The following is a 17,363-nucleotide window of genomic DNA, read 5'->3' as shown; positions in this document are numbered from 1 at the left end:
TTCAACAGGAGAATGTCAGGAGACAATGTTAGCAGAATTAGGTCAAATGCATCTAATTACACATACAAATGTTTGTAATATTTTGAAATCATATCTACATGCTGAATTGTTTCAAAGAAAAATACTAGAAATTTAAAATATAGTAGCAAAGTTCCCTTGCAATATATTTTCTTAACATCTTATGTGTTCACTAGTATGAAGAGTTGCACACCTGAAAATCAGGGCTTTGTGGTGCTTAAGTGCCTTGCGTGTTCCCCAGCTGGTGTCCATTGTGACCCTGATTTATTATTTTTCTACATCATCCATGCATTATTTGAATCCTTGGTTGTAACCTATAAAAGGTAACAGGTTCAAGACTTATTTTGTCTTCAAGTTAAGGCTGTGCACAATATTCACTTTGGGGTATTTACTTCCCATATGGATTGACTTGTGTTCATATAGGTCTTTATGCCTCAGGAAGTTAAGCAGTACTACAGTGTCTCCCAAAGAAATGCCATTTGAGTTACATTCTTAAAAAATTTCAGTTCATACACCCCATGAAAAATACATTTAAAACTTATCTTAACAAAGATGACTACATTTAGATCCAGAATGTTCTCTAATGCACTTGACAATTTTCTAGAAGAAATTTTTCTGACTTTTGAAATCATAGATCCTTAATATATATTCATATGAAAATCTGCAACCATTTGGGAATTTGGAGGTAAAAAGTATTTTATAAATTTAAATGAGGTAGCTGGAGAATTAAATGTCTTTTAGGTTCCCTTTGAGATGATTTTTCTCAATCAGAGTACCACCCAGAGCTTTGATAAACTATTTTATTTACAGCTTCTGATTCTATTTGATATAATTTTTAGAAAATAAGTTTTGCTGGGTGCTTTGAATCAGGGTGTGGAGTACAGTTCACTCTGATCCTATCATATAAATCATGTAAGTATGTAACATTTTCAATAAATGATTGTTGGATTGAAGTGAATGATATTTCAAGCAATTGTTATGTCATAGCTAAGATTTCAGTGAAACTCAAAATTTCCCCTGGTCGTGTTCTCCATTGCATGCTACTTCTATTGATTAACATAAGCGCTGCTGAGTAGAAGCTGGATGAGGGGTCTAATTAGGAGGCCCCTTTCTATGCTCTGCTTGGCTTGTAAAATAATTTATTTCTCTAGAACCCCCAACATAGTAGTTTCACATGAGCAAAAGTGCCCACCTAAATGTCAAAGTTTCTATGATACATGGACATATCTATAGAATATTGTTTTGTCTGATGTATGCCAGAAAATAAACATGATATAGAACAATTTGATATTTATTGAGTACCTAACCTATTCCAGTTCAATATGAAGCTCTTTATGCAGATTATTCTATTTATTTTTCCTAGTAACTCTATGGAGCAGAAATTATCTCTAATTTACATAATAGGAAATTGAACATCAGGGAAATTAAGTAACTTTTCTAAAGTCACACATATGGTAAATTTGAGTGTAACCAAATCTCTTTAGCTCCAAAGACTTTGACCCTTTCACTGAACCAGATTATGATTGCTATTAATATATAATTATAATTATAATGACTGTATTTACATACTCAACAGAATGGTAACTCTAGTAACCAGCCTTGGTTCTGCTGAGCTTCTCTGCATCTTCTCAGGAGAAACAGACTACAGAGCTTGAAGGTTGAGGATTCTTCCAGGGTCACTTCAGGGGCAAATCTGAAGAAACTTCACAACAGGTAGCAGGACAGGAATTGATGAGATCTTCTCACTTATACCCCAGGGAAGGAACTGTGTGAAATCTACCCGAGAACCAGTCATGCTAAGGGTCAAACCTATAGACAAAATAAGGGATAGGAGAATGGAGTAGGTATGGAGAAAGACTAAATTGTTCTTGAACTTCTCAAGATTAAAAATATCCCAGCAAAAGAGATATTAAAGCCCTTCATGGAGTATTAATTATCCATGCACGGGAGTGAGTGGAGAGGTATTCCTGAACCCGAGGCTACAGCTCTGGAACTAGCAGCACATTTGAAAGGCAAAATATGTTTTCACCAGCTCAACTCCTGCTGATAACCAGTGAAATATTGTTAAGTAAAGGATTCTGGGGGGAAGAAGCAGCTGAAATGTGTATGGTGAGAAAACAGAGAGAAGAATATTTATATTGGAAACAGCACAAGTGTGATGAGGTTGTAGGTCTTTCAACCTTGTCATGGAGAAAAAGCCATGCTGAGACCATGCAGTTTTAAATAGGGAGAAATTTGCAAATTGTTAGGTCTTGAATAATTTAGATAACCATAGTGACCATTTAGATGAGTGCAGTTTTTTCAGGGTATTTGATCTCTTGATTTCATTCTTTTTGTCTCTTATAAAAATAAAAGGGGGAGAAAATTTAGCCATTATAGCATTTCTCTAAATTTTCTCTGTCCTTTTAAATAACTTATACCAGTGCCTTCCTATTTATAGGCATTTCTTCTTTCCTTTCATTGAGCAAGGATAAATGAGCCAGGGATTCTTGAAACTGCTATAACATTACTCTTAGAAATAGATGGTCATACTTTCAGAATGTCTACACATTCTTAGTCCCTCTAAACAACGATAGTTTTGGCATAAAAATATTTGGTTGGTTTCAGGACTGATGAGAAAAGTACTATAAAATTTGCTGTTAACTGTGAAAGGTTAAGAAAAAGGAAGTGCCATCATGAAGGAACTAATCTTTCTGAAGTTCTGCTGTAATTTTAAATCATATTAGCTATGGTTCTCACCATTAACTATGCACTTGTTTTTTTCATCTGACTCAGAAGCCAGATAGATGCAACATTGTCTTTAACATTTCTGACTCCTAGCATGGAAGAGAAACTGGCTGTTGAAAAACTGAAGGTGAGAGTCAGTCTAGGATAGTTTGAGGGAAGCCAAGTAGAGGAAGCTCTGTAAGCAGATTGCTGAGAGAATATGATTATCACAATGCATTTATTATGATAAGAAATTCACAAGCATTCACTCAAAAATATTCTTGATTCCTAGGCAGCTCTGGGCATGTTTCTACCAACAATTTGAGGCATATGTCAGTGCAGGTTAGGTCAGACTACCTTTTTTCATTAAACCTCACAAAATTTAAGGACATGAAGAAGTCCTGGTACTCATGCTGCCAGACCGCAGTCTATATGGAAAAAGAGGATCTCTGTTTCTTATGTTTGGATAAAAACACTGGGTATGCATTTGAATACAAGTCTACTGCTAATGTGCGGGCCAAGATCTTTGGCCCCCTAAAGGTTTGCTGAAAAATTACTGACAGGAGGCAGACTGATTAATAGAAGGAAAGGCACACAAATGTATTTAACGTGTATAGATGGGAGCCTTCAGGATGAAGACCCACCCTCTCAGTGCAGTACAGAAGCTTGTATACCATCTTGAGGTTACAGAAAGAATGAGGATTTGGATTGTTGTAAAACAGGTTTCAGTGTCAAGACAGGTTATAAGAGGCAGAAAGGAAGAGGCTTAGGTAGCAAAGGGAGTCTTGTTTTGTAGATAAATCCTTAGCAGCCCACAGAGAAAATAGATGGTAAATGTTTCTTTTCAGACCTGGGCAGGTGTCAGACTCTCAGTTAATCTTTCCTAGATTAAAAAAAGACCCTTAGAAAGGGAAAACCTGGCTGCACTAACAGATATTCTACAAATGCAAATTTCTCCCACAAAATATAGCTGTGCAAGTCCACTTCTACCAGCTGGGCCTGTGGCAACCATTTCAAAATATGTGAATGAAATATATGTAGGGGTAAACTATTTTTATTTATTTCACTAAAGAAGGGATGGTGTTCTCTCGGGAATTCTGTGCATAGAGAGCCCGTGCCTTAGCACTTTAATTTATATATGTCTCTTCCCGTGACTGGCTACCTAGGGACTGCTATCTCCAGCAAGTCTTCTAGATGTCTGCCATGTAGAATTCCTTTCTCATCTCTCTGTCTCACCTCCTTATCTAGCTGCTTCTCTAACCCCAGCAGTGACTTACATGCTGCACTCCCCACAATTTCCTATGTCCCGAATATTTTTACCCCATCCTAAACCCTGTCTCTAACACAGCTGCACTTTCTTGTGCTACCTACTGCATTGTACATCTTCCCCTTAGTCCCCATGATGCAGTTCTGCCCTGTACCAGAAAATGTAATTTAATTGGTCTGGGATAAAACCTGGGATGCTATCATTCTTTTTTTTTTTTTGAGACAGTTTCGCTCTCGTTACCCAGGCTGGAGTGCAATGGCGCAATCTCGGCTCACCGCAACCTCCGCCTCCTGGGTTCAGGCAATTCTCCTGCCTCAGCCTCCTAAGTAGCTGGGATTACAGGCACGTGCCACTATGCCCAGCTAATTTTTTTGTATTAGTAGAGACGGGGTTTCACAATGTTGACCAGGATGGTCTCGATCTCTCGACCTCGTGATCCACCTGCCTCGGCCTCCCAAAGTGCTGGGATTACAGGCTTGAGCCACTGCGCCCAGCCTGCTATCATTCTTGAAATGATCCCCAAGTGATTCTAATTATACAGCTAAGGTTGAGAACCACTTGTAGACAGGCACCAGCACAATGACTGAATAATCTGACTTTTGCTAGATCTAAGGTGAGGGCATTGGAGAGTGGTAACCATAGAAAAAACTGTTTAGTTTAATTGCTTTTTATTTCTTCTAAAAAAAATCCAACAATGGGATACACATGCAGAACATGCAGGTTTGTTACATAGGTACATGTGTGCCATGGTAGTTTGTTGCACCTATTGACCCATCCTCTAAGTTCCCTCCCTCAACCCCTGACTCTCCTACAGGCCCTGGTGTGTGTTGTTTCCCTCTCTGTGTCCACCTGTTTTCAATGTTCAACTCCCTCTTGTGAGTGAGAACATACGGTGTTTGGTTTTCTGTTCCTGTGTTAGTTTGCTGAGGATGATGGTTTTCAGCTTCATCTATGTCCCTGCAAAGGACATGATCTCATTCCTTTTTATGGCTGCATAGTATTCCATGGTATATATGTACCACATTTTCTTTATCCAGTCTATCTGTGTGCATGTGTCTTTATAGTAGAATGCTTTATATTCCTTTGGGCATATGTTCAGTAATGAGATTGCTGGGTCAAATGGTATTTCTAATTCTAGACACTTGAGGAATCGCCACACTGTCTGCCACAATGGTTGAACTAATTTACATTTCCACTAACAGTGTAAAAGCCTTCCTATTTCTCCACAGCCTCACCAGCATCTATTGTTTGCTAACTTTTTAATAATCGCCATTCTGACTGGCCTGAAATGGTATCTCATTGTAGTTTTGATTTACATTTCTCTGTTGATCAGTGATATTGAGCTTTTTAAAATATGTTTATTGACCACATCAATGTCTTCTTTTGTGAAGTGTCTGTTCATATCCTTTGCTCACCTTAATAGGGTTTTTTTTCCTTGTAAATATGTTTAAGTGCCTTGTAAATTCTGGACATTAGACCTTTGTCAGGTGGATAGATTGCAAAAATTTTCTCCCATTCTGTAGGTTGCCGGTTCACTCTGATGATAGTTTATTTTGCTATGTAGAAGATCTTTAGTTTAATTAGATCCCATTTATCAATTTTGGCTTTTGTTGTAACTGCTTTTGCATTTTCATCATGAAGTCTTTGCCCATGTCTGTGTCTTGAATGGTATTGCCTAGGTTTTCTTCTAGGGTTTTTATGGTTTGGTGTTTTACATTTAAGTCTTTAATCCATCTTGAGATAATTTTTGTATAAAGTATAAGGAAAGGGTCCAGTTTCAGTTTTCTGCATATGGCTAGACAGTTTTCCTACCACCATTTACTGAATAGGAGCTCCTTTCTTCATTGCTTTTTTGTCAAGTTTGTCAAAGATCATATGGTTGTAGATACGTGGTGTTATTTGTGAGGTCTCTGTTCTGCTCCATCAGTCTATATGTCTGTTTTGGCACCAGTACCATGCTGTTTTAGTTACTGTAGCTTTGTAGTGTAGTTTGAACTCAGGTAGCTTGATGCCTCCAGCTTCATTCTTTTTGCTTAGGATTGTCTTGGCTATGTGGAGTCTTTGATTCTATATGAAATTTAAAATAATTTTTTCTAATTATGGGAAAAATGTCAATGATACTTTGATGAAAATAGCATTGAATCTATAAATTACTTGGGGTCATATGGCCATGTTCACAATATTCATTCTTTCTATCCATGAGGATGGAATGTTTTTCTATTTGTTTTTGTCCTTTCTTATTTCCTTGAGCAATGGTTTGTAGTTCTCCTTGAAGAGTCCTTCACATCCCTTGTATTGCTAGGTATTTTATTCTCTTTGTAGTGATTGTGAATGGGAATTCATTTATGATTTGACTCTCTGCTTGCCTATTGTTGCTGTAAAAAAAATTCATCTCCTGTTCTTATTTGTGAAATTTTGGAATCAAATCTGTTTGCAAATTAGAAATTGCTTGTGATCATAGTTTTGCAACTTAGATTGGATATGAGAAGATGAGGTATTAGCTCTTTCATTCCTTTGTAGGAATATGGTGCATCTCTCATTTTTATTGCTATCTACTATCCTTTAATGACTAATGATTATGATGTGGTGAAACAAAGTAAAATATTTATGATGCACTAAGTTTGTATTTTCTCCAAAGCTTCAGCATTTTTTTTGTGTAACTCTGTTGGGATCTGCTTTATGCACTGATACCATGAGCTTATTTTATAATCTTAAACAAATGAAAAAAAATTTGTCTGGACCTCAGTTTCCTTAACTATAAAATTGAAGGAAACTGTATAGAATAGCTATAGTTCAGTGTAACATCGCTACCTTAACTTCCATCTTTTAAATTTTGTGTTTATGACATGGGGTCTAGAGAAATAGTATTTTTCTTAAGTTACAGTGGTACTAGCTTATAACTTAATTTTCTAGGTCATGTTGAACTGATAATGATATGTGAACAGATGAGCATCTGAGAAGAAACCAGGTTGTGTTATAACATTTTTGTTTTTGATTTAGGGTTATGAATAAGGGTGGTGATGGGGAGGGGACTTTGGAATCTAAATTCCAAAATCCAATTCAAATATTAGTCCAGTTCAAATATTAGTTTTTGTTTATTTTTATTTTTAATTTTTTGTGGGTACATAGTAGTACATGTATGATGTACATGTGATGTTTTCATATAGGCATGCAATGTGAAATAAGCACATCGTGGAGAATGGGGTATCCATCCCCTCAAACATTGAGTTACGAACAATCCAATTACACTCTTTAAGTTATCAGATCACAGTTTTGTCAGTTACTAGCCATGTGATTTTGGGCAGGTTACTTAAATTCTCTTTATCTCAATTTCATTATTGTAAAGTGGAGATAATGATAGTACATATTTTATAGAGTTGTTGTGAGAATTAAATGCATTAAGCACATAGAATAGATTCTGGCCCATAGCAAGTGCTCTCTCTATATATTTGGTGCAAAAGTAATTGTGGTTTTCGCCATTGAAAGTAATGGCAAAGACCGCAATTACCTTTGCACCAATCTTAGTATATGAAAGGAATATATATATATATAAAACCTATATATATATGCCACATATATATGTCTCTGTCTAACCTATTATAATATATAATATAACATAATATATAACATATTTAATTTATTATAATATAGTAATATATATTCTAAATAAATATATATTACTATAATTAATATACTATATATAATTTTAATATATAATAGGCTATATTATAATATATACATATATGTGTATATATATGCCTTTCATATACATATATAGCAACAATAATAGATAAGAAAATAGAAAACATATATATATATATATATATACACACACACATACACATACACACACACACACATATACAGAAAATCTATCTATCTATATAGCTATGTTTTCTGCCTTTCTTTTTTAGAGACAGGGTCTCATCATGTTGCCCAGGCTGGTCTCAAACTCTTAGGCTCAAGTGATCCTCCTGCTTTGGCCTCCTGAAGTGCTGGGATTTCAGATGTGAGCCACTGTACCCAGTCCCTATATTTTTAAATAGACTCTGTACCTAAGTGCACAAATACTCATTATTTACATTTACTTATTTCTGTATATATGCTATAAGCAAATCTTGAAGCATCAGTTTGATTTCTATAAGGCACAGGAATATATTTTGCTAATGCTTTAAAATGATAGCTAGATTCTAGTATTATTTTAGAAATTAAAATTGATATTTTAATACATCTTTCATTATCATATTGTCTCAACCAAACCTATTATTGCTACTATTTCAGCAAATCCAGGAGCTTTTTCTTATGAAATATGATGAATATAGCTTAGATTTCTAGTGGAGATGTTACCAGTAATAATTTATGAAATCAGTAAGCACTAAAAGGAAAATACCAAAACCAAAGCATTTTGAATTAGTCATTGAATCTAAAAGCATGACTGAAAGGCAGATTTTTTTTTTTGAGATTCTGTTCTAGGTGTAGTATATGTGTGTTTATGCAAAAACTATAAACAATTGTGACAAAGTGAAGGAAATATTTAAAAATAAACCTCTTAAACAATACTTCAGTGGATTAAGCATGAATATGTTTTTATTATCTATGATAAATATGAAAAAATTCTTTTTCTTAGCAATTTGTATGAAGCCAAAAACTATCATGAGACTCTGCTGTGTCAAAATAAACAAAAAAATTGACACTCATGTTTACCCTACGAAAAGCAAAATTGTAAACTTTTGCTTTAATATATAAGCCAGCATTCTTGTATCCTATGATAAGTTCTGAGTGTAGGTGTGTTTGCTTTCTAAAATTTTTTGTATACATGTTTTCTTTTTGTTATTGTAAGTAATAAGATATTTTTATCCAAATTTTAACTTTTCTTAGGTATTTTTTCTGATGAATAATCAGAATGATCAGATAATTATTGATAAATTTGATGTTAATCCTTCCATTTCTTTTCCCATGGGAATTTATACTTCATAAAGGGGAGAGGTGATCATTACATAATATGCTATTTATCTGCTTCTCCTTTTAATGTGTTGCGAATGCCTTTCCATGTCATTAGATGTTTTCTACCTAATTACTTGCATGACTCATATGGCTGTACCATGATTTATTTAATCAGTTCCTCATCATTGAATATTTAAATTGCCTCAATTTTTTTACTGCTATAAAAAGCCCTTCAGTACACACCTCTTTAAAAGCTGACTCTTAGAAGATTTTCTTGACTCTTTACCTAAATGTACAAATACAAATAAATTGTTTTCCAGAAAAGATGGACTACTAATTTACTTTCCTTATACTAAACTACAAAAATTCATTCCTAACAATAGATATTTTAAAAAATGTTTTTCAAAATGCTAGGTGAAAAAGAGCATATTACTATTTTTATTTGCATTACCTTTGGTTCCTAGTGAGTTTAAACTGTTTTTGTACATTATACAATTATATTTCCTTTTGTGTGTGTGAATTGCCTTTCATGTTCTTTGTGTGTTTTTATTTTGATGTATTTGTCTCTTTCTTGATACATGAGAGAATATTTTCCCTAGCCTGTTAGTTGCCTTGTAATTTTGTTTCTAGTGAGTTTATATTTTTTAACAATTAGAAATTTTAATTTTTGAAAAATTTGCTGGCAAATCTATGTATCTTTTTCTTTGTTTTCTGCTTTGACATTATTCTTTTATAAAGGCCATCCCACCCAAATATTATGTAAGCATGCATCTATGTTTTTATTACTTCATCTTTTACATTGAAATATCTACTCTATTTGGAATTTATTGTGATGCATGTATGAGGTAGAAATCTAATTTCAAAAAGATAAGTATCCAGTTTTTCCATCATTTATGGCATGATCTATTCTTTCTCCACTGAATTAAAATGCCATATTTTATAATATATTAAATTATTACATGTGCTTGGACTTGTTTCTGGACTTTCCAGATAAATCAGTCTATTTCTTTTTCATCTCATGTATTATTATGGCTTTATGATTTAATATCCAGTAATGTAAACCCTCTGACACATTATTGTTATTCCTCAAATATTTTTGACAGATTTTTTTCCAAATGAAATTTAGAATCATTTCATTCATTGATTCAACAAATATTTGTTGAGTGGATATTCTGTGCTTGGTATTGTGCATGGTGCTAGGATTATTGCAAAAATTGAGACTGACAGTCCCTACTCTTATGGTATTAAAAATTCACTTCCAAAAAATCTACTTCAAATTTTGATGAAGATTGCACTAATCTTATAACTTGGGGGAGAATGTAATCTTTGTAATATTAAGATTTTTATTTCAGAAAGTTTTAAGTCTCTCCCTTTATTTGACACTTTTAAAATATGCCCCAATAATGTTTTGTGAGATGTGTGTTTTAAGATATATATCTTATTGCTATTACAATGTATCTTTGGTTATATTGTTACTATGAATGGGATATTCATTTAATTAGTTATCATGTTTGGTATACAGGAATCTATTTTCTTAGCATAGTTATGTTTTAAATCTATGCCTATTAAACTCTTAATTAATTTACATTTGTTACACAACCATATTCTATGCTGATATTGATACTTTTTGTTCCTTCTTTCCAATATTTGTACCTCAATCATTTCTCTTGTTAAGTTATATTAGCTAGAAGTTCCAGAAAAATGTTAAATGGTAGAAATAGCTAGTATTCTGGTTTTTTATTGACTCTAAAGGTAATGCATCTAGACTTTTATTAATTATGGCATTGATTGTTATTTTGAAGAAGAAATTCTTTTTCAGATTAAAAATATATCTTTATATTCAAGTTTATTAAGAACATTTATCAGAAACAGATACTGAAATTTTATCAGATTCCTTTTCAGTTGTTATTGAGATAATCATAGGTTCTTCTGTATTCTGTTAATTAATTTCTCAAAATTAAACTATCCTAGTATTCTTGGGATAAAGACTTATAAAGCACTGTATATTTAAAACCAGTGAAAAGCATAATGATGATTTTATTAAGTGACCTCACACAACAGAAAACAATGTAGCCTTAGAAGTTTTCCAACTGATCATTCTACTTAGAAACAACACTGCTTTGGGATCAGAGCTGTAATTTTTAAAGTAAAGTTATCTTGAGATTAATTCATTTAATGTAATTGCAAACCTGAGTTCAGTTTTCTATTTTTTCACCTGAACTTTCCTTCATGGTCTGAATATCTAGGAAAAGCAGACTTTCCTATCTCTAGAAAAATTTGACCCTATCCTAGGTATGCATTGCAATTTTTTAACCAGAAATGGTTAAAGAATTTAGACTCATCTACAGTAACTTTGAAGCTCTGATCTTAAGGTCCTGTGAGAAATGAGATATAACTCCTAGAAAATAAGGAGGTATTTTTAGGCTTCCAAATTTTCCCTGGAAGACTGATCTAAATTGAATCCCCAAATGATTCCCACCAGGAATGCAATCACTTGAGTTGTTTTCTAACCTGAGGCCCTCTACCCAGATGGTCTTCTGAACTCACACACTGTTCAGACTTTTATCCATCTGAGTAGAAAAGAGCCATAGTCATGGCAGGATGAGGGCTAGGACAATTACCCAAGGAATTCTTGGCCTCTGCCTTGTGAGTCTGCAGATTCAGATCATGTAATCAGAGATATTAGCACTGGAGGGGACATCACAATTAACTCTCTCCACCTCTTAGTTTATCAGTGAGGAAAACTGTCCAGAGCAGGGAAGTGACTAAAGTAACACAGCCAGTGTAGGTAATGTGCTAGATAAGAATTTGGAATTCATGATTTTGAATTCAGTGTTTATTTTACCATCACACTGGCTTACACATTGGTATCAGGTTTCTTCTATTATTGAAGTGAACCATTAAGTGAATTCCATCTTGATTTGTGTTTGATAAAGAGTAATAAATTATTTTATTAAATACCCAAATAATTGTACATTCCTCCTTCTTACATGCAAGCCTCAGTTTGCTTGTATTATTTCATGTAGTAGCAAATCAGGACATTTCTTGTGTCTCTGAAAATAGTCTGAACAACAGAGTACAGGCAGCTTTCTTCTACCAAGAATATAGGGTCTATGTTTCTCCCAGTCATTCTGGGGATAATTTTTGTAAAGGATTGCACTTCATGGATTAAGCTAGGTAACAGTTACCAGTGTTTTTTTCCAAATAAAAAAATCAGGTGATATCTGTAAATGGTTCCATTGTAAATATTAAAGAACATGCTGCTTAAAACAGATTAAGGAAAACTATAGAAAGGGAGGGATTTTAGAGTGCTGATTTTGTCCTGGAATGGTAACAGCTCCATGTGGTGGTGGGATTTATGTTGGTTTTCTGTTTGCAGATGATCCTATTATTAGAATTTTTCATACTGCAAATAAACTGCATTTTAGTCTGTAAACATATGCCCGTCCAGAGCAATGCTACCAGTTCTTTGTAACATAGCCACTGTTGTTCAAAGGATGACTATGTTCACGTTGGTTAAGGAAAGATGACAATTAACTCAGTAATGACAATATGTAAAATAGGCATTACAAACCAGGCATGGTGGCATGAGCCTATAGTCCCAGCTACTTGAGAGGCTAAAGCAGGAGGATCTGTTGATCTATAGATTTGAGGCTGTAGTGTGTTATGATTGCACCTGTGAATAGCCCTTGAACACCAACCTAAGCAACAAAGCAAGACCCTGTCTCTGAATTTAAAAAAAAAAGGCATTCCATTCAGTTTAATATACATTTTAATTGTTTTGTTATAAATTACAACTGAATAACAATTTAGCAAATAAGTCTATCATGATAGAGAAAACAAGTTCTGGAAAATATAATGGAGAAATCCAGTGGAAGAGAGTTTAGTACACATTACTCAAAAGGAAAAAATCTTATAGAAGTCTTAACATTTCTAATGTGAAAAATTCTGAGCTAAAATTTTGTTTGGTTGCTAAAATATTTCCCTTTTTTCTCAGAAGGTTATTTTTAGCATTCCACAGACAGAAGTTACTTTTTAAAATGTTGACATACTTGCTTTGCAATGTATTGTTTATCAGTAGTTTTACATTCTTTGAGATAATCTACCCATTCTCTCTCTGTTGATATCTATCTTACATATATGTATAGATATATATTAGGAGAGAAATGAGTTCTGAAAGGGGAGAAATATGTTTATGCTAATCATGATATAAGCAATTTGACTTTATAAGCACTGTTCACAGGTCATACTCTTCCAGTTATTGTCTTACAATGAACAAGAAATGATGCTTTATCTGGTATGTATGGTGAATAATGCCCCTTGCTCTCCGCCTCAAGACCGCATGTGATACTTCTAACATGAGTAGCACATATAAATCCAGTGTCCTTGACTGCAACTCAAGAAAGCATTTTTGGCCAAGTATAAACCCACTAGTCACAAAAAAAAAATCAAATCAAAGTAAATTGATGGTATTGACATTTGTCTATGACAAACAACATAATATAGAAAACTTCTGGGATAAAATATTAATCTAAAATAATTTTAAGGATTAAATATTGCTACTGAAAGCATACTCTAAACAATTAAGTTTGTAGTGCAGATATATTTATAATTTTAAATCCAAGATTTATCTTAACTGTACATTTTTCTAATTTAAAGGAGTTATTTTGAAAAAAAATACTTGAATCTAGAGAAAGTTTGGCAAACACCTGTGGAACTTTGTAAAACCATCCAGGGCAGCACTTTCTCTGACTGTAGTAGCTCAGGAGTAAAAACAACACAACTGCTCCAATGTATGGAAACGGGCAAATAACCCAATTTGTTCACAGGATGGCATGTTATGCAGCACTTAGAATAAATGAGTTGGCTATACAAGTATTGATAGGGATAAATGTGAGAAACACAGTGTTGTTTTTAAAAAGTTGGAAAAAGCACAGTAGGATGCCATTTATATAAATTTTAAAAACCTCAAAATCCATTCTCTCTTGATATATATTCTAAAAATCCACATATATGTAATAGAAGTAGAAAACATACATAAAATAATACACACTATATAGTCATTTGTATACTTATTTACTTTTTAAAAAATGTTTTCAGTGGATATAGCAAACTGTTAACATGTAATATTTGGGTAGGAGGTTAGTGATTTTCTTTTTAGCACCTGCCTGTCTGCTGTCATTCAAACTCACACTTAAAATATGGCTATATGAGTTGATAGAACCATAATATTCCAAGTTTGTGATTAGTTTGGAAGCTTTTTAAAAGTTTGAATGTTTTCTTGCATTCGGAGCCTTGGTTGACACAGTTAATTCAAAATAAAACATTGTATATAAAGCACAGAATGAGCAGCTACACAAAGCTACTCAATCAATGACAGCTCTATGTGGGTTAGGATTTCTTGTGGGGGTGCCACTGTTGTAGAAAGTACGGTCATCTATTGAGAATGAGGGGGCTGGAGGTACTGGATACTTGAAGTTTAGAACATACATTGTAGAAAATAGAAAAAAAAAAAAACAAATTAAGGGATGAGGCAGAATAATGCTTGGCAATATAGCAGGTAGGGGGCAGTCATGCTTGGTAATACATATTTAAAATAGAACCAATTATCATAATATCATTTCCTTGCAGGGTTACCCTCTGATCCTTATTTTACTAGGTCATTATAAAACAAAATGGGGAATTATGTGTCCTACCCTTTTGAAGTCAATTTAGCAAGATGTGTAAGAATTAGACATCCTGGGTTCAAAATCCCTGGATTCAGATCTATTCCTGTATATTCAGGAGAGGTGGTAATAAATTCGGTGGACAGTTTGGTTTAGTAGTTGATTGAGGACTCTGATGAGGTATATTTGGGAAAACATAACTTCTGTTCTCCCTCATTGACTCACAAGCCTTTGAGGAGTCCAGGAGTCATTGGAATCTGGCCTGAGGTTGAGGTTGCTGGCAGACCCCTTCGCCAAAGTCTATTCCTACTGCTGACTGAGAAGGTACTAGTGTTGGAAGTGGCTGACTTTAAGTACTGCTAGTGCTCGTGTGGTCCTCCCTCCCATAGCCAGCTCTGCCTTATATAGTTGCCTTGAGAAGCTAAGTTCATTCTGAAAATAATGCCATTCCCCAAAACACTTTTGGAAGTTCTAGTTTGAAATTACATCAAGTCACTTGGTCTCTTTGGCCTCAGTTTCTTCATCTGCCAGTTGAAAATAATACTGCCTACTCTGTAGCAAAGAAAGTCCCTATAGTGAAAAAATAAAAAAATAATAACGCGTACTCTGATACTGAAAGTTGTTACCAAAAAAAAAAGAGGGAAATGTTTTAGAAACTGTTAGGTGAGTGCTATGTAGATGTTACTAATTAACAAACCATTTTGGAAACCATACTTTTTATTTTGTGGCCACTACTCACTGTTTAATTAAAAATACCTCATATGTAAACTTGTCTCCCCATGACTTTTGCTATAACAAATCCCCAGTCTTATTTCAAAGTAACAAGATATTAAAAATAGTGCTAAGTGTTTCACATACGGTATGACCCTTTATGTAAACTCAATTTAAGTCTCCTCTAAAGATGAAACATCTTATATTGAAATTATCAGGGTGTTTTATGAGAAAGAAATGAAATTTAATTTCCCTGTTTTTCTCCTTCTGCAGGAAGTCACCAAAGCAGTACAACCTCTCTTACTGGGAAGAATCATAGCTTCCTATGACCCAGATAACAAGACAGAACGCTCTATTGCGATTTACCTGGGCATAGGCTTATGCCTTCTCTTTATCGTGAGGACACTGCTCCTACACCCAGCCATTTTTGGCCTTCATCACATTGGAATGCAGATGAGAATAGCTATGTTTAGTTTGATTTATAAGAAGGTAATACTTCCTTACACAGGCTCCATGGTACATATATTCTGTATTGTAAATATTTTAAATGCCAAATTAGGTATTGAGCTGGTACAAATAAGAGATACACGCTGAAATTAATTCCATATGCCTATGAAACAAACAACAGGGATAATTAATACTCTTAATTATCCTTGATAATTTAATTGATTCAACTGATAATTATTGAACATCTTCTGTAAACTGCCTGTGTTGTAGGATTTTTTTTCTCCTAATCATGTTATCATGTTATTGGAATCCATGGTTTCCTGTTAAGATGATTCACCAGCCTACATAAAAGTAATTGATAAAATATCATCTTATGGTAAAATGCTACATAGCTTTATGTTCAGTAATAAGAGTTTAATATATAATTGTTAATGATAACTCAAGCAATAAAAGTTTTCACCTACTAGTTGTCAGAAGTAGTAGTATCCATGGCTTATTTTGAATTGGATTTTTATCATCCTGTGAGCCCTACAAATTTAAAGTTTTTGGAATAGCATGTGCATTGAAACCATAGGAAACTACTCTGCTTTTCTGCATGTGTTGTCCAGACAAGGGCCCAAGTTGCCGAGGCATCATTTAGGTGAATTCAGATTAACATTTAGGCACCTTACAAACAATTTAAGTTTGTCTCAAAGGCATGTGCTTTCATCAACCTGATTCACTACCATGTGTGACTAACTTTGATCTGCAAAGTAATTATAGAAAGCTGTTTTAGATGGACTAATTTGGGTATTGCTTTACCCTTCTCTTTCTTCTTTTACCACTGTAAAAATGTTATATATTAAATACTTGGCTTATAAGGGACATTGATCTGAAATCTGCCTCTAGCAAATAACCTGTAACACTTCCAAGATATAACTGCAAGGTCGACTGTGTTGTAAAACCTCAATAACTGTACTTTATTGTTTAAAAAAAGCCTTTTATGAAGGCAGAAGTTAAAAAAAAAAAAGAACGGAGTTCACAGTTATCACCTCAGCTGCAATCTCATCAGTTCACAAGTACCAGGAAAACATGTGATAAATCAACAAAAGTTTTATTTTGATCCAAACCTTTTACATAAGTGAGGACATTGTTAGGTATCATTTAGAATGTAGACTCTACACAGCTGGCATATCAGAGAAAGTTGAATTCAGTTTAATAAATATTTATAAAAATTGCTTGTTATCTTAATAGCTCAGGATGTACATGACAAACTTTTAAGTGATTAGGTACACCATCTCATTTGATCTTCCACACAACTCTTAATGGTAGGTACTATTATCCCTATCATATGGATGAGGAAACTAAGATTTTAAAAGGTACAGAACGTGTTGTAGACACTGCTTCAAAATTTCTAAAATAGCTAAATCACAATCTTTGAACTGGAGGGTTTTCCAACCACTAGGGATAATAGAGTACTGATATTTAGTGGGCAGACTATACTGCAGGGAGAGAGAGGCATGGGCTGAAGGGGTACAGAGATCAAATACGGGGCAGGTTAGTTTGTAAACAAGTCCATATGTAACATTTAGCACAAATATAGGATATAGGTGCTTTCAGACCCA

At 34.0% G+C, this 17,363-nt stretch overlaps 1 protein-coding gene across 1 annotated transcript in view; it reads left to right on the top strand.

Moving 5' to 3' along the window:
* Positions 1–17,363, top strand: part of CFTR (CF transmembrane conductance regulator) — a 181,957-nt gene that overhangs the window by 28,997 nt on the left and 135,597 nt on the right. Inside the window, exon 4 of the mRNA XM_064374118.1 lies at positions 15,586–15,801. Within this exon, the coding sequence (XP_064230188.1) occupies positions 15,586–15,801 (216 nt within the window). The remainder of the gene's footprint in view (positions 1–15,585; positions 15,802–17,363) is intronic.

This window comes from Aotus nancymaae, unplaced genomic scaffold (assembly GCF_030222135.1).
Source record: "Aotus nancymaae isolate 86718 unplaced genomic scaffold, 86718_ANA_hifiasm-v0.15.2.pri h1tg000002l, whole genome shotgun sequence".
Taxonomy (NCBI): domain Eukaryota; kingdom Metazoa; phylum Chordata; class Mammalia; order Primates; family Aotidae; genus Aotus; species Aotus nancymaae.
The sequence above is the reverse complement of the archived record's forward strand: the minus strand, read 5'-3'. Positions and strand labels throughout refer to the sequence as shown.